This window comes from Macaca thibetana, chromosome 12 (genome assembly GCF_024542745.1).
Source record: "Macaca thibetana thibetana isolate TM-01 chromosome 12, ASM2454274v1, whole genome shotgun sequence".
Lineage (NCBI taxonomy): Eukaryota > Metazoa > Chordata > Mammalia > Primates > Cercopithecidae > Macaca > Macaca thibetana.
Genome location: NC_065589.1, coordinates 70,008,570 through 70,029,992, shown reverse-complemented (window position 1 = coordinate 70,029,992; position 21,423 = coordinate 70,008,570). Strand labels below are relative to the sequence as shown.

General features: G+C 43.8%; 2 protein-coding genes across 5 annotated transcripts in view; both read left to right on the top strand.

The window, feature by feature from the left end:
* MAP3K20 (mitogen-activated protein kinase kinase kinase 20) overlaps window positions 1-21,423 on the top strand; it is a 763,073-nt gene that overhangs the window by 393,475 nt on the left and 348,175 nt on the right. The gene's annotated exons all lie outside the window — the stretch shown is intronic.
* Window positions 1-21,423, top strand: part of RAPGEF4 (Rap guanine nucleotide exchange factor 4) — a 308,929-nt gene that overhangs the window by 157,859 nt on the left and 129,647 nt on the right. For all 4 annotated transcript variants that reach the window (XM_050751325.1, XM_050751324.1, XM_050751326.1 and 1 more), the window contains 2 exons: window positions 16,467-16,539; window positions 20,946-20,965. In XM_050751325.1, coding sequence (XP_050607282.1) covers window positions 16,467-16,539; window positions 20,946-20,965 — 93 coding nt within the window. The remainder of the gene's footprint in view (window positions 1-16,466; window positions 16,540-20,945; window positions 20,966-21,423) is intronic.

Sequence of the window (21,423 nt, the reverse complement as noted above, 5' to 3'; positions counted from 1 at the left end):
ATCCCTAGATTCTGATGAATTAAGTTTAGGTTTTGTTTTTATTGGCATCAAGTGATCGTCATGCTTCTCCTGTCCCTTCTCTTAAAGCAAAAAGCTTATTCATAAAGAACATCACAGAGAGATTTGACCATGTACATCCTATGATTTAAAATGGCTTCTTTCATCCTATCTCCAAATCACTAACATTACGTTTGCAGGTCTTCATGCATTAAGCTGATTTTTCTTTCAAACATTAGTTTTTTGAATGAAAATGTGACCTTTGGCAGAATCAATCTGAGAAGCAGTGATGAAGTAGAGGAAATGAGAACTAATATTTATTGCGTGCCTGGGTTGTGAGGAGCTTTACTTGAGTTATCTCATTCAGTCCTTCCATCAACCATGAGGGGTGCCATGGTAATATTTCTGCTTTATTACTGAGGAATCAGAACCTCAGAGTGGTTGAAAAATTCAATCAGTGATTCTTTCACTCAACAACTATTCCCTGAGAGCTTCTTCCTATGTCCCAGGCAAGTGTTCTGGGGTCTGGGTATGCACTGAGAGAAAATAGATGCCGTCCTGCCCTTCATTAATCTGTGGTTAACAGAGGAGAAAAGCATTGAGCCACTCCACACTCAGATGCAGAGCATAATGACACGTTACCTGGGCATGCCAATGACAGAGACGTGATGCTGAGGGAGAGAATAACTGGGGGACTCATGTGGACTGGGGGTTGGGGAAGGCCACACTGAGGAGGTTATATGTAAGCTCAGGGAGGGAGAAAATGGCAAGGGCAAGTGGCAGAAGTACATTCCAGGCAGCAGGAGGCTTCAGGAGGAAAGCTTCGTGTGTTGAAGGATCTGAAAGAGGGCAGAGTGGCTGGAAAGGAAAGAATAGGGGAGGTGAGTCAGGGCTGAGGCTGGAGGGAAGGCAGAGGCCAGTTTGTGTAAGGGCTCACAAGTCTTGTTAACACCAGTGGAGATTTGTAGAGCTGGGATTGGAGCCCATGTCTGCCTGGATCTTCATTTTATTTTTTATTTATTTCTTTGAGACAGGGTCTCACTCTCTTGCCCAGGCTGGAGTGCAGCGGCAGGACCTCAGCTCACTGCAGCCTCAACCTCTTGGGCTCAAGTGATCCTCCCACCTCAGCCTCCTGAGTAGCTGGGACTACAGGCATGCACCACCACAGTCACTTAACTTTTGTATTTTTTGTAGAGATGGGCTTGCACCATGTTGCCCAGGCTGGTCTCGATGCCTGGATCTTTAAGCTTGTATTTTCCCAACTCTCTCAGCCCTGCCCTCTCTCATGCCCCACCCCCTCAAACATGTGGCACCCTAATATTCTCTTCCACACAATTTTGCAGAATAGCTAAAGCACCACTTTCATTATTGACACCTCCTAGCCTTCATGCTGGGAGAAGTAGGGCCTACTCTGTTATTTGATGATACGAGAAAGTATAGGCCTGGGTGAGACCCGTAAGAACATACTCTGCAGAGAAAACAGAGTTGAGATTATCTAGAGTGGAGAGATGTCAGAAACCAGGATCCACTCAAATGACTCAAGGGGTGCAAAATTCCACCATAAACAGAGGCTTCCAAAACCACACAGAGCTGTATTACGGTGATTCCTGCTACATATATGCAGTAAGTATATATTGGCTTAGATTGACAAGGATGTTTTCAGATTGTTCATGGGAACTTGGAGTAGCAATAATAGAAACAATGATAATGGAGGGGAATGAAGAAAGTCACTGCAAACGTGTGGGCAGAAAAGCTGGTGGAGTTTAGAAGGAATTGAAGTAGAAAGTCTCGGCTGGGTGCAGTGGCTCAAGCCTGTAATCCCAGGACTTTGGGAGGCCGAGGTGGGTGGATCACCTGAGGTCAGGAGATTGAGATCAGCCTGACCAACATGGTGAAACCCTGTCTCTACTAAAAATACAAAAATTAGCCGGGCGTGGTGGCAGGCACCTGTAGTCCCAGCTACTCGGGAGGCTGAGGTAGGAGAATGGCGTGAACCTGGGGGGCAGAGCTTGCAGTGAGTGGACATTGCGCCACTGCACTCCAGCCCCTCGGGCACAGAGCAAGACTCTGTCTCAAAAAAAAAAAAAAAAAAAAAAAAAGCTGGGCGTGGTAGCAGGCACCTGTAGTCCCAGCTACTCAGGAGGCTGAGGCAGGAGAATTGCTTGAACCCGGGAGGTGGAGGTTGCAGTGAGCTGAGATTGTGCCACTGCATTCCAGCTTGGGCGACAAGAGTGAAACTCCATCTCAAAAAAAAAAAAAAAAAAAAAAAAAAAGAAAAAAGAAAGTCTCTGAAGATGAATGCCTGAAGCTAAGAAGTAGCATGCTGTGGGCCAGTAAGTGTAGAAAACAGACAGAAAATCACTGTTCTTCTGTAGTTTACATTTTAGTGACCAATGTGCATGGATATGGCAAAGCGAAGAGACCCTGTGGATACTGTATGCCCCTGAGGGTTACTGGGTAGGATCAGACTGAAGACAGGTGAGTTATATGTGAATGCTTCCTGAGAAAATTGGTCAGAAAATAAACTGAGAAATGCATAGTGCCTCTGCCCCAGTGGCTTCACATGTTGAGGGACAAAGCCAGAAGGGATGCCTCTGCCGTGGGAAGCCCAGGTGTCTCTCTGAGCCGGCAGTCTTCCTGCCCCCTAAATCTCCACTCAGTCCCCTCTACCCGCCTGCCACACTTGGAGCAGCGCACTGCAGAGCGAGAAAGCAAAAACAGGAGTATGGCAGTTTGCTCAAAAGGGTCGACAGTCATGGGCTATTATTTGCTGTGAAATGATCCTTTATTTTAGGTTTTTAAATGATCAGTGCATCCTAATTCTGTCTGACTAATATGTAGGCAATTTTTTCTAATTTCCATGTTTCCATGATTTCTATTAATGACATTATTGTTAATTTTATAAGAGCTGGGCTTCATGTGAGTTTTAATTCAGAATAATTATACCTAATATTCATCACCCTTTGAAGACTAATATGGTTGAATAAAATGTTGTCAGTCAACTGTTTCTCTGTGAACAAGGAGTCAATGGCTACGTTTTTCACTGTTCTTAGTCCCATTTATATGTTCGCTGGACTGTAGTAGATTCAGCCTTAGTGTGATGAGAGGTAAGGATTTACTCTGCAATAACATGGCTAGAGCAAATTGTTTTATGACTTTCAATTAAGTAGCATTGACCTACTGTGTGTGTGTTGCTCGCAACTTGAGCTTCCGTAAGAGAAGCTTATGGTTGATTAATTACTCAAATATACTTAGTGTGCACTAACTAAAATTACACTCATGCCAGTGAGCCCCTGAAATCTTTGAACCTTTTAGTCATCTGAAAGGCACAGATGGGTTCAGTGTGCTTCAACGAGAAATCAGGGGCTTTAATATTGTTAGCAATAAATAGTTGCAGATCCGTTTCACCTCTGCTTTTAGGAATGAAGTGTCTTTAATTTTCTCTACCTGATACACCACTTCCCTCCCTCTTTCCTCCCTGTTTTCCCCATTTCCAGCCCCCTTGAGGCGCCACATCTAAGCCTGCCCTCCCCTTCAGCACCTAATACCTTCTTGTTTTCCCATCAAAACCATCCTCCAGGCAGCAGGCAGGGCGATCTTTAAAAACACCCATCAGTTCCTGTCACTTCTCTACTTAGAATGCTTCCTGTAACACGAGGACGATGGTTAAAATTCTTAGCATCAAGGCCTGCGAGGCCTTCCCTGGCCTGGCCTCTGTGTGCGGAGCCCTCACTACCCTCCTGTCTTCCCCAATTCCCCTTGCCCTTATTCTCCACCCTGCTGGCCTTCTTTGTCCCTTAACACTCGACCTGCCCCCTTTCTCCTTCCTCGCTGCCCCTATCCCCCAAGCCTCCTCAGCCTCGGATTCAATATCATTTCCCTGACTCCCAAATCTGAACTTGCCCTCCCCTCCCCACCTGACCACATTTTCAATGCACCCTATACTTTTTTTCCTTTCCAGCACTTAGCGTCATTGTGTGAATCCAGGTATTTGTACTGTCGTGTGTGGGTAGCTGCAAGGCCTAGGAGGGGTCCACCATGCCTCCTCTGTCACCCCCCAGCAGGCATGCAGTCAATATTTGTTGACTGACTAAATGAGTGTGGATTTATTCTGCTGTTGCTGCAGGATTAATCTGACTGCCCTCTGTGACTGAGACTTGGCTAAACTATTATTCTTCACAGGTAATAATTCTGCTTTCACTTGAGAGTACTTGAGGCTCCCTACACATAGGGGTCAGAATCTTGAACTGTCACAGGCCAGGAGGAGAGAGTATCTCTAACAGGGGGCTTTGTCCGCAACTTTATCTGCTTGCTTGTAGCGTCGTCCCAGTTGGGCTTTAGTCAGGGGCTAAGTGATTCAGGTTTGGAAAGCATCTTCTATTAGAGCTAAAGTTGTGATTCTTGCAATCCAGACCACCGCTCTCAGCAGGTGGGCCATGAATTAAAAATGGTCATAAATTGACAAGCAGAATTTTGCTTCCACTTAGAAATGTCTATAATAGGGCCAAAGATGTAATTAGGTATCACTGAAAGGGCTTCGAAGTTCTTCGTGCCCTATTATGCGGATGCTCTAGAAATCCAGCAACAAGGAAACAGAATAACTTGCCTTAAGAGGTCAACTCAGTCCAGCCAGTGATCTCTTGTGGGAAAGGCAGTGCATGTAGCTTTAAACAGGTAACCAGAAAGCTTCTGCTTGCAGGCTTCCATTTATAACTGCTTTGCTTTTTGCCTTCTTATCTACCATTCACGGGTTTAAGAACTCTGTAGTACTCTGGGATTTTGGAGCCAAGCGTTATGTCCATTTTCATGTCATCTAGAGGTTGTAAAAGAACTCTGGACAAGAAACAGAAAACAAGAGTCTAAACATTATGTCACTCTTCTAAGCTGTTTTACTGTCTAATCATGAGGCTTTCAGAGAAAGTACAGATGACCTGTTCTTTGTCATGACATTTTATGATCTCAGCTTTGGTATGTTGGGAGAACCTAGTGGAACATAATGAATGGGACCTTATGATGAGACACATCCCCACATCAGTCCTGTGTTATTCTTTCCCAATCCTGGACGTTGCCTCTCCTTATTCAGTCCCTATTCTGAGCACACCCCACCCCAGGTGTTTGCAGCGATGCCTGTCAATTATCCCTGTGGCTTCCTGTTTTTAATGCTTTTCTGGTGCTGATTATCCCAGCCAAGGGGTTTCAGACATATCCCCAGGGAGCTTCTGATGCTTTTGCTATGGCCTGATGATTGCCCAGGAGGAGGGGAAAAGCAAGGGGACAGTTGTGGGAAGGGGTGTGCCCAAAGCTCAGGCAGCATCCGGTTGGGAATGTGGTAGCTGCTGGGTGCCAGCAGTCGCGTGCCACTCTGGCCTCCCTGATGGAGACTTCTCCTTGGTAGTGGGCAGCAGCTTGGAGAAGACCCAGAAAAGGCCTCACGGAGTGCCAGGAAGCCCCTGACCTCCACGGTAGGGAGTCCTGCCTGCCAGGACCCTGTCTTCTCTTGTCAGATGGCTCAGCTTGGTTCAAGCTGCCAGCCTTCTTTTCTTCTCTGTGTCTTGCTTTGTAAACTGAGTCTCAGAAAGTGACATGTCTCTGTGATGTCTCCTCCTTCAGGAGATGCCACCCAACTTTTGTATGCCAGCTCCTGGGCTACCTCTAGGCCATATGGAGACTTTGTGCACTTTATAAAAAGGGGTCCCCTGCCCCAGGCAGGAGCAGCCCCAGGCCAGGGCTCAAGGCCTGTGCAGCAGAGCTGGGTTTACCACCCCCCCCACCCCTTCCCCAGTCTGGTGGTTGCTCTGCCAGCCTTCCAGCTAGAATTCCTCAGTGGCCTTGATGGAGACAATTAATTGGCTGTGAGATGGACCAGGTTTCAACCTTTCTAAGACTGTCATCTTTTGTTTCATTTTAGACAATATTAATATAGTCTGTATACTAATACTGTATTAGTCAGTATTCTAATATATTTGCAACTCAATCTGGGGACAGGCATCTGGCCTCACTGACCTGAGGACTTCTCTCCCTTCCCGTCCCTTCTTACTGCCTTCCCTCTTCCTTCTATTCTGAGCCACAGGCACTTACTTTGCTCTAAAAACTGGCCAATTGTAATTGGCGGTTAATTTTTTTAAAGGATTCTCTTAGTAACAAACAGCTCAGAGGGCAGAAAGGCTTTGCTTATGTTTGTTAGGTTGTTTCTGGGCTTTCTCTCTTGTGCTCTTCCTTTCTCCATCACTTTGGAGCTCGTTGCTTTCTCCTTGGACAATTTTACCATGTGGGTGAAAAATAGGTGGCACATTATAAAATTATTTAAGAAAGTCTATTGTTTAAATTCTTGTTTTCTCACAGCTCCATTTGGCAGACGATCAGTGTGTTGTGGGTCATTGTGTGCATATCATCAGCCTCAGTGATGTGAAGCTGTAATGTAGAAAATGTTCTTTCTCAAAGCTGGAGACTATCTGGTTGGAAAATTTCATCAAATATACTGGGGTTCACTTAACCCTTGGTTTATTGTTACAACTACCATTATTATTATTACTATCCAGAACCATTTACTAAGTGCCTGATATGTGCAGGGAACTGTTATAGATTTTATTTCTTATCCTCACAATGGTCGTGAAAGATGGTGCTGTTATCCCAGTTTCCTTACCCAGGAGACTGAGGTAAGTAACTGACCCATGTTCACACAGGTAGCATGTGGTGGAATCGGAATTAAGACCCTAGTCTTGTGTGATTTAAATGTCTGCACACTTTCCGTAACATCAGAGGTTCTTGGCTTTTTCAATGAAGCTCCCAAATGCAGAGGAAATCAATACCTAATGCCTGGGGTCTATACCCTTTGTAGCTAGAAGTAGCCAGCAGCCAGATCAGAATTTCTTTGAAGTCTCATGCTTTAATCTTTAAAATTTATGCAAATTTAGCTTTCTACTCCATAATATAAAAGTATAAAAATAATCCTTTAAACTACTTGACATAGAATAAAATTTGAGCTCCCGGAAGAGCTCCTGTTTATTCTTCTCACATCCCTTTCTGCTCTGCTGGGTCCCACACCGGGTGTCTGCACACCTCGGTTGCAAAGGTCAGCACTGCACTGTGATGCATCACAGTTAAATTCTTAGTACCCGTTTTGTTGATAAACCTTTCCGTTAAGGTGCAAACTGTCACTTGGCCAACGCTCAACCATAGAAGTCATCTTAACAGAGGGTAGAGTCCCTAACACTTCATAGACAAATCCTAAATTGGTCTTTGTTGATTCTTCATGGAGATCATTGAGTGACATCTGTCTGGCTGGAAGTTTAGAGATGATTTAATCTTGTGGTTTGTAATCTTTTATTTTTTAGGAGCCAAAGTTATTTTTCAAATGAAACTATTCTTGGAACTTTACTTTATGAAACAAAAAGTGAAGACACTCTAGTGACCACTGAGGCTGAAGGCCATGTTTGTGTGGTGTGCCCTGGGCTGAGGGTACTCCAGGGACCCCAGATTCTGCAGAATGGATCTAATTCAAAGCACTCATTTTACTGATGGGGAGACTGAAGCCAGAGAGCTTGAGGGACTTGTCTGTAATGATCCAACTGATTAGCAGTAAGGAGCCAAGCCGGCCAAGTGCTTCTAAGACCCTTGAAAGTCCTTGAGGTTTTCTTGTCATTTGAAGAACTGATTTTCTAACTGCCCTCAGAGGTCCTGGAGGGGTCCTGGAGGGTTGGGAAAGAGAGTGTGCATGAGTCTGTCTGATAGGGCCCTCCCACATGTATTAGCACCATGGCAGGGTGGCCTTAGTGTCAGGAGTGAGACTGGTGCCCTGGGCCTCAGAGACAGAACTCAATCCAGACTGGTGACCTGCTGCACAAGCTGCCCCATCTCTCAAAAGGGCCTTGTAGAAGCTTCTCTGGACATGAGCAGGATGCTCTGTAACAAAAGTCTGAGCCCTCCCAAGTGTTGCTTGAGGCATGCATTCTCAAGGTCACTGTGCAAGAGTTTTGGAGTAACACTAGAGCTCACCATTCCCTTCTCCACCTCAAAGCACTGATTCAGTGTTCTACTCTGATTATTGATTTCTCCTGATTATTGATTTATGTCTGCTAACTCTCTATCATTGTAGGACTTGAGCCAAAGACATAGCTCTTTCCCAAGTGCATATGGCAATTTGAAAAACGACTGAGTGAGGTCATTGATGTTGTTAAGGTGTTAGAGTATGTTCCAGGGATCCAGGGATCCAGGGATCCAGGGAAAGGGTTTACAAGGGGAAGTGCACCAGGGCCCCAGAGAGGACATTGTCCAAGAGCTCAGCCAGGCCACCACACACCTCCGCAGCCGGAGTGTGGAGGGCATGTGGGGGCCACATAAAGACCTGCTGGGTCACCTCTGAACCACTGCTGGCCCCAGGTTTAAGCTGACCTGTGCTGACTTATATGTGCAGGCCTTATTAAGCACAGCCTTGGCAATCCCCTTAAGTTTCATTTTGATTTTCAGAGAACTTGAAGTGACTATTAAACTTCTATAAAGATATGAACTGCTCCACAAATAGCATTACTGATATAGTCATCTCTCTTTTATTTTTTTAAATTCATCAACTAAACACCAATAAAGCCTACTAGAAGACTGCCCAGTATCCAACTCCCCAAATCCCTCTACCTCAGGAGGATTTTACAGCAGAAGGGAATTACCCCACCTCTGCATGGGGTCATCTAAGAGAGAGGACTGTCTGCTCATGCCACTGTGGGATGACCCTTGCTGCCAGGTGCCAGGCGTACTCTGTGATTTGGCTGCAGGCCAGCCCCATCAGTCCGTCCCCTGGCCAGACAGACACAGTGGGTGATCCCACGGCCTCAGTGTTTGCTCAGCCAAGAGCGCTTCAGGCTTGGGCTCCCAAAATTGTACCACTGGCCCTCATCTATTTCAGGCCACATAGACATAGTGCCATCTGGTTTAGCAGTTGTCACCTTGAAAACCTAGAATCCTTATGCCCCGATCCTCAAATAGTGTCTGCACACCACTTTGAGGGCCATAAACTCTACAGCTTCTCTGTTGAATGTGGCTCACTAATTTCCAAGGTGACCTTCCAGCCCTCCTTATTCATTGTAGAAGCCAGATCTTCCAATTGCATATGTTTAACCTCTACTATTCCTTTTATCTATTGTTGTCTAACCAAACACACCAAATGTAGTGTCATGAAGCAACCACCATTCTATTACATGTGTGGATTCCCTGAGGAATCTGAAAAGGGCATAAAGGGATGGCTTGTCCCTGCCCCACACTGTCTTGGCCTCAGCTGGAAAGACTTGAATGGCTGGAGTTGATCTGAGCACCTGGAAGCTGGAATCATTTGGAGGCTTCAGAGGCTGGCCTCAGTGGGACTGTGGAGCAGAGCACTTCTGTGTGGTCTCTCCATGCAGCTTAGCTTCTCACAGCATGGCAGATGGCTTCTAAGAGGCAGCACCCCAGGAGAGAATTTCTAGACCAAGTGTTCCTGGAGACCAAGGAGAAGCTGCAAGGTTTCTTCTGACCTAGCCTGGGAAGTCACACAGCATCACATCCGCTGCATCCTATTGGTTACAACAGAATCACACAGGTCAGCCCAAGTTCGAAAGGAGGGGAACTAGATGGTCCCTACTGATGCAGGAAAGAGAGCATCACCTTTCAGGAAAGCGTGTGGGATGAGAGATCGTGTTATATTCATCTTTAGAAAAGGTAGACTGCCTCAGTCCACTGTCTGGCCATGACAGTTCACAACCCCTGCCACATCCAAAATGCACTCTGTCCTTTCTTGAGACTCCCAGAGATTTTCCTGTTATGGCATCAACTCAAAGTCCAGGAGCCCGTCAGCTAAATCAGATCTAGATGTGGATGAGGCACCTTGAATGCCGTTTCTTAGGTACGGTTCCCTGACGATGCTTCTTCTCGATCTGAGACCTATGAGTGAAAGGGACAAGTTATGTGTCCCCCACACCCAGCAAACAATGGGTATAGGAGATAGGGAAACTGCAGCAGACACTCTCACTTAACAAGGGGGGAAGGTTGGAATGTGTGGCACATAAGTCACCAGTCCGTAGCAATTCTGAAGTCCAGCTGGGCAAATGGCAGGTCCTTGATTAAGGTCCAATTCACTTTCTAGGAGTTGTTTTCTGTGGCTCCTGGCTTTTCTGCCTTTTTTGTTTTTTTTGGAGACAGAGTCTCACTCTGTCACCTAGTCTGGAGTACAGTGGTGCAATCTCAGCTCACTGCAACCTCCACCTCCCAGGTTCAAGGGATTCTCCTGCCTCAGCCTCCTGAGTAGCTGGAATTATAGGCGTGCACCACCACACCCAGCTAATTTCTGTATTTTTAGTAGAGACGAAGTTTCACAATGTTGGCCAGGCAGGTCTCAAAATCCTGACCTCAAGTGATCTGCCTGCCTCGGCCTCCCAAAATGTTGGGATTACAGACATGAACCACTGTGCTCAGCCTTTTCTTTCTTTCTTTTTTTTTTTTTTTTTAAGAGACAGCATTTTGCTCTGTCGCTCAGGGTGGAGTGCAGTGATCACTGCTCATTGTAGCCTGGAACTCCTGGACCCATGTGATCCTCCCACCTCAGCCTCCCCAGTAGCCAGGATTACAGGTACACGCCACCAGGCCTGGCTAATATTTTAATTTGTTGTAGAGATAAGGTCTGATTATGTTGCCCAGGCTGGTCTCGAACTCCTGGCCTCAAGCAGTCCTCCCACCTCTGCCTCCCAAAGTGCTAGGATTACAGGTGTGGGCCACCACACCCAATCTGGTTCTGCCTTCTGGGTTTTTAGTTCTACCTTCTGAGTCATGTTCTTCTTTCATAAAATGTAGTCTGTGTTGTAGCTGGGTAGTTCTCAGCCTGCTTCCTGCTCATAGAACTTGAAGGGTCCAAAGGATTCTTTTTATTAGTTATTGTCTCTGTTTATTACAGTCAAGGATAGTGTAATTCGTTGAAAATCTTAATGGGTTTCTTATGTATCAATTTATCATCGATTTCATTGGACAAAACCATACCCATGTGCATCTTTGCATAAACATTTTTCTACTTTGAACCTTTTCGTGGTTACTGTGATATAGCATCCTTAAGATTCTTTAAAAAGTCTTTTGCATATCTAAAACAATCTGTGAAGCACCACCTTAAATCTTTCTGAAGTCTTAAAGCAGGGTTTTACAGTTGCACCATTGGCCTCCTTACTCTGAGGCTTTGTTTTCCTGCCAATGCCCCATGTTTGATCTTTGTCATGAGGCCCTTTCTAACTTTGAAAATCTTTTATTGAGAGACATTAGACATAGCTTTATTTTTGAACTCTACAAGTCCTAGACCCTAATTTATATTTACTCTAAATTCTGATTGCAAACTAAATGACTCCTTTGTTAGCTCATCTGTGTATGCACCTTAAAATATACAGCCAAGAGAAAGCAGCTGCCACGGGTGTTTTGCCTAGAAGCCTCTTTAGCTAGATCCATCAGTTCCTTGGGGACACTTTTCATTTTCCACATTACTACAGGCATCAGTTTTGCTCAACTTTCCACCACTGCAAAACAAGGGTGAGTGTCTTCTATCTTCCATTAATATCACCCTCACTTTTTTTTTTTTTTTTTTTGAGACGGAGTTTCTGTCTGTTGCCCAGGGTGGAGTGCAGTGGCACGATCTCGGCTCACTTCTACCTCCGCCTCCCAGGTTCAAGCAATTCTCCTCCCTCAGCCTCTCAAGTAGCTTGAATTACAGGCGCTCACCACCACGCCTGGCTCTTTTTTGTATTGTTAATACAGATGGGGTTTCACCATGTTGGCCAGGCTGGTCTCGAACTCCTGACCTCAGGTGATCCACCTGCCTCAGCCTCCCAAAGTTCTGGGATTACAGGCATGAGCCACCGCGCCTGGCCCTCACTCTTCTTTAAACTGTCATCAAATCTCCACTGGCCCCATCAGGCTTCCTTAAAAAAATTCATGCCACACATCTTAGGTTTTGTTGTACCACCACCTCACTTTCAGGTATCAAATTCTGCTTCATTTATCTATTGCTGTGTAACAAACCATGCCAAACTTAACAGCATGTGCCAACCATCACCTTATTAAGCTCACAGATTTCTATGGGTCAGGAATTTGAATAGGATGCTGTGGGGAATAACTTGTCTTTGCTCCATTATACCTGGAGCCTTGTCTTGGAATACTTGAAAGACAAAAGTGACTTGAGTGGCTGGAGGTGACTTGGCTGGCTGGGAGCTAGAATTATCTGGATGCTTCTTTAGTCATATGTTGGCTCCTGGGTTGGAATGACTCCAAGGCTGGAGTCAGCTGGGAGAGTTGACAAGAGCACTCATATGTAAGTTCTTATTTTCTCTAACTCCTTCCTTTAAACTTTTTTTTTGTTTTGATTGTTTGTATGGTTTTCTGTTTTGTTTGTTTGCTTGATGTCTTACTGGTAGAATCATTTCTTCCATTTCTTTTGAAATCTATTTGAGAGTTTAATAATACATGTAAAATAGAGAAGAACATTAACCATTCTGGAGTCCCATGGAATAAAAGTCAAAAGTTCTAAAGAATGAATAGTGAAAACTAAGTCTCTCTCCTTCTTGACCCTCAGCCACTCAGATCTCTTTTCCAGAGACAATCCTTGCTACTACTTTCTTGTAGATAGTCTACACATTTACAGATCTTTATGTATATTCACACACAAACATCTTTTATTCCCACAAAGTGGTATATACACCATGCTGTAGTTTGCTTTTTAAATTTAAAAGCAGTAGATCATTCCATATCTGTATATAAGTAGTGCTGCTTCATTCTTTGTCATGGCTGCATACTATTCCAACAGCATCTGTTTATCAAGACATAACCCATCATCATCTCAGAAAGTAACCCAGTGTCCTCTACTAATGGACATTTGGATAATTTCCTGTTTTGTTGTTGTTTGGTTTACTATTACATACAAGCACATGTGTTTGCATATGTATTCAGGTGTTTCAGGAGACTCTACATTTGCCCTCTGAGGGAGGTTCCTAGCTCAGTCAAAGGAAATATGCATTTTTTGGGTGGGGGGACAGTTTCACTCAGTTGCCCAGGCTGGAGTGCAGTGGCACGATCTCGGCTCACTGCAACTTCCGCCTCCTGGGTTCAAGTGATTCTCCTACCTCAGCCTCCCAAGTAACTGGGATTACAGGCCTAAGCCACCATGCCCTGCCAGAAATATGCATTTTAAAATTTGATAGATATAGTCACTGGCCACTGAAAATGGAAGAAGAGAGGAAAAGAGAAAGAAAGAAAAGAGAAGGAAAGAGAGAGAGAGAAAGAGAAGAAAGAAAAAGGAAAGAAAGAAAAGAAAAGAAAAAGAATTACATAGATATTTCCAAATTGCCTGCCACTGAGGTTGTATAATTTTACACTCCCATAAGCAATATATGAGGTAAGCTGTTTGCTTCATTCTCACCAATAGTGTATTAGCAAACTTTTTGGAACTTTGCCAATTCTGACAGGTAAAAAATTATATTGCACTGTAGTTTTTATGTGCCATTCTGTTATGAGTGAGGTTCTGCATCTTTTCATATGGTATTTTCTCTTATGAACTGCTTTTTAAATTTGTGCTTGGAAGATGAAATGGTGCCTAAAGATCAAGCAATATGCAAATTATTTAGAAATCCCCTTTCTGATACAGGTGTTATTCTAGTTAGCTGTTTTTATCCTAATTAATATAGGGCATTCTGCAGGCTACTACTTAAGAATCAATCTCCCAACTTTAGTGAATGTTTATTAAAGAGTGCCCCATCAATTTTAAGGAATGACTTTTAATTTACAAGTATAAATATTTCCACCCTGATTTGGTAATCTTCACTCTACCAAAAGCTGTTATGCTGGAACCCATGTTGTCTTATTAAATGAATTTTTAAAAATTCAATTCAGCAATGACATGAATGAAACAATTAGAAAGTTTGACCATCAACTGGATATTATGGATATATTACATTTTTTTAGCTGTGATAATGGTATTGTGGTCTTATTTGGGGGAAAAAGGAGTCTTTATCTTTTAGAAATTCCTGCTGAAATAATTATGAATTAAATGATATGATATCTGGCCGGGCATGGTGGCTCAAGCTTGTAATCCCAGCACTTTGGGAGGCTGAGGCGGGTGGATCGCTTTGAGCTCGGAAGTTCGACACCAGCCTAGACAACATGATGAAACCCTGTTTATCAAAAAAAAAAAAAAATTAGCTAGGTGTGGTGGTATGTGCCTGTGGTACAGTCCCAGCTACTCTGGAGGCTGAGGCTGGAGAATTGCTTGAACCAGGGAGGCAGAGGTTGCAGTGAGCGGAGATTGCTCAACTGCACTCCAGCCTGGGCAACAGAGTGAGACCCTGTCAAAAAAAAAAAAAAAAAAAAAAAAAGATATCTGAGATTTGCTTCAAAATAATTCTAGAAGGGGTAAGTGGATAAATGTGTAGATGAAATAGTATTGGTCATGAGTTAATAATTATTGAAGTTGAATGTGGAACATGTGGTATTTTATTTCTGTATCTGTTGAAATTTTCTAGAAAAATTTAGACATTCAACAGATAAGTACTAAGTTTGTATTATGTGCAAGACATAGTTCCCTGTGTTGAAGAAAACAGACATTTCACAAGTACACAGGACCTTGTTTACTTGTTCTGTGCTGTAAGCCCATCCTGAGACTTGTTCTGTGCTGTAAGCCCATCCTGAGACACTGTATACAATAGATGCTCAATATGCACAAGTCCTGAAATCCAGCACACACACTCCTGCCCACAGGGCTGCTCTAGTTTCTGTTCCCACTAGCAGCGACCCTGATGATGTGCTCCACAAGACAGCAACAGACCAGGTGCTATGGGGCTTGAAGGAAGGTGAAGTCTCATTCATTCAGGGATTAGGAAGGTGCTTCCGGGGAGCTCATGGGGACTGACGTTAAGGTGCCTGAGACAAAGAACCCCTATCACATCCAAGACAATGCTTCTAAGCAAAGTGAAATGGCCCCTTCAATTTAACAGGAAATATTTCTTTTAGGAGCCTCTTAGGGAGTTGCTAATGGTAATCAGGGGTCACAAAACCTTACAACATAACCAGTCCTCATCTGCTCTCTCTGGGCCTGTTTTATTTACAGTCCAGAATAATACGATGCCCAGAAATGTGCTGCTTAATGAATGCTCTCTCATGAAGAAGAAGAGTAGATGGTGTCATAAGAAAGAAGAGAATGAGAATTAGGAAATTATCAAAGGAAGTGTCAGGAGTGCAGGGTGATATATTGGTCCTGTGGGTATGTCTGAGTGATCACTTAGCTCAGAGGCTGAGGAAATCTTGGTTTTAATGGTTGCATGCAGGTGTTGGTATAGTTGCCTCAGAATGAGAAGAAAAAAAGAATTTTTAAAAAGCTAGTTACATCTTGACTAGAAGAAGGCTCTTTTGAGAAAGCATCAATGTCACATTACAAACGCCATTCAAATCTACCAAATGGGCCAGATGGTTGCCCCAATACTGCGTGCTGCCAGCTGCCCATTGCTACAGATGAAGTCTTTTCTGCTGACGTTCATGCAACCCACAAGCACACTATGGAGTGTTGATTCTTTTGATACTCTTTAACATGTATGTGTCATCGCAATTATAAACCATAAATATACATGACACTATGCAATAAATAAAATTGCCCAGCTTCCATTCTGAAAGGGGAGGAGACTGTATTTATGACCTGAGAAGAGAGGGCGGCTAATATTCATTTTCCATTCTTTATAAATGTCACTCCTCTCTAGTTGGATGCTCTAGATGGCTTTATTCTCACCAAGCCTTATCCCTCCCAAACAGCACAGACTCCTGGGGCTAATACCTTATGCTAAGTGCCAGGTTTTAGAGCAAGCCTGGACCAAAAGTCAGGCAGATACAATTCAGGGGAATCCAAATAGTTCTAAATTAAGCTAAACTATTTTATTTGACACATACCAAAAGTTCTTTGCAGGTCACATAAACAGGCAGGTGTACGATGTAAAAGGAAGTAGGTAAATGGAAGCGCATCAGCTTCTTTCAAAAAAGACATTTTCCTCAAGATGCATTTCTTTTGGCTTTGAAAGAAGCTGATTCAGTGCCATTCACCTATTAAGTAGGCAGCACATTTATTTGTATATGCATCTATAAAGCTCAAGTGCCTTTTCCCTCTACAAAAAGCTGAGCTTGTGTTTGTGGGGCTGGGGAGGGGTGCAGGGGGTGTTAAATATCCCACACAATTCAGGCAGCCACAAATATATAAATGAACTGGCGGAGATAGAACCCCTGCCCCCAGGCACATTCAGTCTTATTCAGGAAGACCTGTTTAGAACACAGCATCTTTATTTCAGACCAGAGACCCCGGAGAACACGTTTCATGGCTCTATAAATACAAGGCTCAGATGCTTCCTGACACCCAGCATTTCTGCTTTTTAGCATGTAAATAAATGAATGCTCAAAGCAAGTAAATATCTGTGTGTTGAGTTTACAATCTTGTCTTTCAGAAATATCGACAGTATATGGCAGGACTTCTGGCTCCTCCTTATGGTGTTATGGAAACGGGCTCTAACAATGACAGTAAGTGGAAAATGTGAACATTTTGTATCTAAAAATTTGTCGTGTGGTGTGTGTTTTCATGTGACAAAAAATATGTCCTACACCAGCTTGTGAGAGTAAGTCTCCAGACTCTTTTGTGGATAAACAAACCTGCCAGCTCACACTGGAGATATTTTTAAAGAAATGGTTAATATAGTATTATTCTGCGGTCTTAGCTGATAGAGAGCGGTATGCTCTGGTGCCAGCTGGAACTTCAGCATGCATAGAATACTTTCCCAAAATATCTTCATCTTATAGTGAAATCCAGTGTTGTTTCTGTGCCCTTTTAAAGAAGGGATGCACGAACTGTATTTGTCTCAGTCCCTTCTGGATACCTGAGAGCCCCACCTCTTGCTTTTTTTTTTTTACTCTATTGATGAAGAGAAGTGGGGTGAGTCATATATTTAACCTTCTAAATCATGGCCACTTCCAATCCCAAGCCTTTGTGAACTTTAGATGCCCTTACCCCCCCCCCCCCCACACACACACACAAAGTGACTATGGAAGGTGACAGGTTAATTTGCTTAACTGTAGTAATCATTTCACTAGGTATATGTATATCAAAACAGTGTGTTGTACATATTAAATATTTTTAATTTAAAATATCCAGGCCTTTTATTAGAGACCAGTCTCTGGCTGGTCAGTGAAAAAAGGAAGTTTTTCTCTGTGGTTTTCTTGTTTTGTGGGTCCCCACTAGGCTCACAGAAACCCATATGTCCCCGGAGTCTTGTGATCTGTTCATGCGTGTCGGAAACATGGTTAGCGCTCGTTACTATTGCATCTATGAGTCTCCTTATGAAGCTCTTGTGTGTATACATATAACAAGATTCCAGGTCCTGGAGTCTTTGGAGCTATAGTGCTTCAGCCAGCAGACCCAGTGATGTAGCAGGTAGGCCCTGCATCTTCAGAGCCACAGCCAGTCACCCTTCAGTTCCTCTTCCTGTATCCTAGAATTCCCACCCTCCCTCACTGACTCGTCACTCACTGCAAGAGATCTTTCTCTGTGCTTGACCGCGATCCCCAGTGAGCATCTTCCTTCTCCTCCCCTCGTTTCACTATTTCTATGCAGCCTCTGCTCTGTCTCCCCATTTGCCTTCTGCTTTCCTGCAGAGGAGGAGGGTGGGAGGGAAAGGCGTGTCCTTCCTTTCCTCTCTTGTTCGTGCTTTCTTTCTCTCCTGACTGAGCCAGGGATGGCTGGCTAATTAAAGCACCTGAGTTGCAATCCCAGCAGTGCTGTCTCCTAGCTGATGTCCAGCAAGGCACTCAGTCTCTCTGTGCCTCGGTTTCCTCAGAGGATTGTTGTGAAGATCAAGTGAATCAAAATATGTTAAGTGTTTCAAAGGGTGCCAGGCATGTAAAAAGCTCCCAAATGGCACTGGCTATTATTTCCTCACCTCCAGTCACTCTTCAACCCCTTAAAGTCTGGCTTTTGCCCCATACTTCTTGAATAAACCACTCTAAAGTTACCAGTGACCAACCAATAACCAGACCCGATGGTTCCCGTTGCCCACGTCCAGACTCCATTCCGCCTTGGCTCCCAGGGTGCCGCTGTGTTATCCTGGCTTCCTCCTCCCTCTCTGGCCACTCACATTTTGGTCTCCTCTGTAGGTACTTCTTCCCCTCCCCTCACTGAAGAGTTTAGCCATGGCTTCTTTTCTCTTTCCTTCTGCATACTCACTTTCCCCTCTTCCATGGCATCCTTTCCTGCAACTGATACAAACACTTCCCAAACCAACACCTCTGTTTGATCCTTCCAGGGGCAGCCTAACTTTCCAGGTGACCTCAGGTTCTCTTTCTACCTGGATGTCCTGCTGGCCCCTCAAGCTCAAAGTGTTGATAAGGGAACAGATTCTGATTCCGAAAAAACCAGTCCCTCCTCTGGAGAGGCGGGTTTCTGACAACTCCATTGTTCCCCTCTTGTGCTGGGCTCCAAACTTCAGCCATTTTGGACTCCTCCTTTCTCTCGCCATCACCCTCTGAGGCCAGAGGTTTGCCCGGGCCTGGCCCCTTCCTTTGCATGTTCACTGTCTTCCTTTCAGTTCCCTCTGCAGCCACTTGGCCTCGGGCCTCATCTCTTTGGAGTTTAGGGCAGAGATGACCCCTTGGTCTGGCCTAGGCCTGATTTCCCCAAGCCATTTTTTACTTTTTATTATGAAGAATTTCAAACATACAGAAGTAGAGAGAATGGTACAGTTAACACCCTTATTTTCATCACTTCGTTTAACTGATGTCAATATTTTAGTACTTCAATATATTTCTTAGTAGTAAATTAATATGCATTTTAATATTATTTTTGCCATATTCTCCTAATCACAATCACATATACATGTCACTCCAAATTCATCACCAGGCATTTTTGAAAATAAGGACTTTTTCATGTATAACCAGAACACCATAATTACACCTAAGAACTGGCATGATTTTCCACCACCCAATCCATATTCAAATGTTCCCAACCGAATGTCTTTATTGCTGATTGCTCAAACTGGACTTCAGTCAAGGACCATGCCATCTGGTGTTTATGTCTTAAACATCAAATTTTAATGTTGGACAGTCTCCTTCCCTCCTTTCTCCTGATCATTTCACTCTGCTCCTTGAAACCTTTCAGTGATCATCCGTTGCCTGCCATGGAAGATGAAATTCCAAGACTATTAATGTCTTAACCCAACTGTCAAGTTCCTGCGCGGCCTCAAATCACCTTTTCAGTGTCATTTCTCTACAGATACTCTAATTTCCAGTTATTCATATATGGTGATTTGTGCAACTGTGTATTTATCTTATTGAACCTGCTAGAAAGTAAGCTTCTGTTATATCCCATAACCTCATACAATCAACCCTAGTTCTTTCAGATGGATGATGGATGGGTGGATGGATGAATGGATGATTCGGGATGAGTTTCAGAGTGCCGACCTGAGGCCATCCTTCCTCTTTCTGACAGAGCTGGGAAGTGATAGCGAGCCTATTAATACTATTTCAGAGAATAGTTCTTCTCTGCCTCTTTCCTGACTGCATTTTTATGTCTTGCGCGGTCCCAGGTGTGGATCAAAGCTTCAATTAGAGAATGTTTCCAAAGTCTCTTTCATCTTCACCCCTCCTGCATTCTGTACTACTGCCTACTAGGATGAGCGCTCAGGTTTTTTTGCTTTTTCGTTTTTGTCTTTGTTTTGTTTTTTTGAGTCAGGGTCTCACTCTGTCACCCAGGCTGGAGTTCAATGGCATGATCTTTGCTCACTATAGCCTTAACCTCCCTTGTTCAGGCGGTCCTCCCACCTTAGAACTCCCAAGTAGCTACAGCCATGCACCACCATGCCTAGCGAATTTTTTGTAGAGACAGGTTTCGCCATGTTGGCCAGGCTGCTCTTGAGCTTCTGGGCTCAAGAGATCCACCTGCTTCAGCCTCCCAAAGTGCTGGGACTACAGGGGTGAGCCACTGTGTCCAGCCGGCACTCAGTTCTTTTAGTGCTGATACTGTAAATCCTGTGTAGCCCCTTGTATAAAAACAAAATGTCCTGTTTACTCAGAATTTGGATTTACTGTATTTTTTTTTGTTGCAAACCACCTCATACTGCTCTACTAGTTTGAAGATAGGTGCAAGCCACATGTAAAAATGACCTATGCTTCTGTCTCCTCTATATAAGGTCACTTGTGCCTGCTGTACTGGAGGCATTAAGCTCTGCTGGGGCAGTGAACCTCCCAGTGTGGCCACCCTTACCATGTCAGTCAAGGGAGAAGCCTGGAGGAGGTGAAAAGGAATAGGACTGCCTGTAGTAGATACTCATGAAATGTTTGTAAATCAATGACAAATGAGCAAATGGATGAGTCATTAGCCTTCAGCTAAGAACACTGAGATACCCCTGGAAACAGCCTCTGCCATGGTCAGACTTGACTTGGAGATGGCCGGAGTTTGCTTTGCTCACAATGGAAGTTGTTTTCCAATGTCTTTCATGTGCTACTTGCCCCAGCTTCAAATCACTAGAGCCGAGTGGGGTGGTTTGCAAAGTAAAATCACAGCATGTGAAACTTAAGAGTTGATGTGCCTATCCAAAATTCCAAGTGTTCTGATGCCGAAATCAGTGGAATTGGTTGCTTTCACGGTGAGAATGAATCCGTGATGGGTGTTTACCTCTGTGAAAGTAAAGCATATGGTAGAAGCAAAATAAGCCTGGATTTTGGTGTCTGGGCACATGGCCCTGCTCCTGATTCACTGATTTATTTAAGCAGCATTATGTAAGTTTTTATATTTCTAAGCAGCATTATATAAGTTTTCATGGAAATGCAAATTGAAAACACTGAAATTTTACTTGGTTTGGTTCAGCAAAATTTCAATTCCACTTTACTGGTTGATTATACAATTCATGGCCTCTCTCTGTCTCTTTTTCCTCCTTTAGGGATTCCTGACAAGGAGAACGTGAGTAGCTACTCTCTGTGCCTATCTTCTAAAAATTGTTAAAAGGTAAAAAATATTCATGGTAACCCTACCAGCAAAGAGAGCTCTTGACCCACATTCAACAGAGCAATAAATATTTTTCTAATCTCATTCTGGCATCTTTGGCAAGTCACTTTGAAATAGAAAGGGCAGAAGGTTGATTGCTCTGACATGGTCGTCACATGTCCCTGATTTTAACCAGTCTGAAGAAAGGTTATTCTAGGGGGCAAATGCTACAGTTACTAAGTGTTTTCTTTTTCCCATGATGCATATATGGCAGTCAAACAAATCATTAGCCTAATAGCATATAGAAAACTAGTTGTTTTTCCTTAGCAGGAATACAAACGATGAAATTCAGGGTCAGTTGATGAATTTGTCTAATTATATCCAAGTGCACTAGTGTTAACATTTCTTTTTGGAAACTGAAAATAATTAATTGC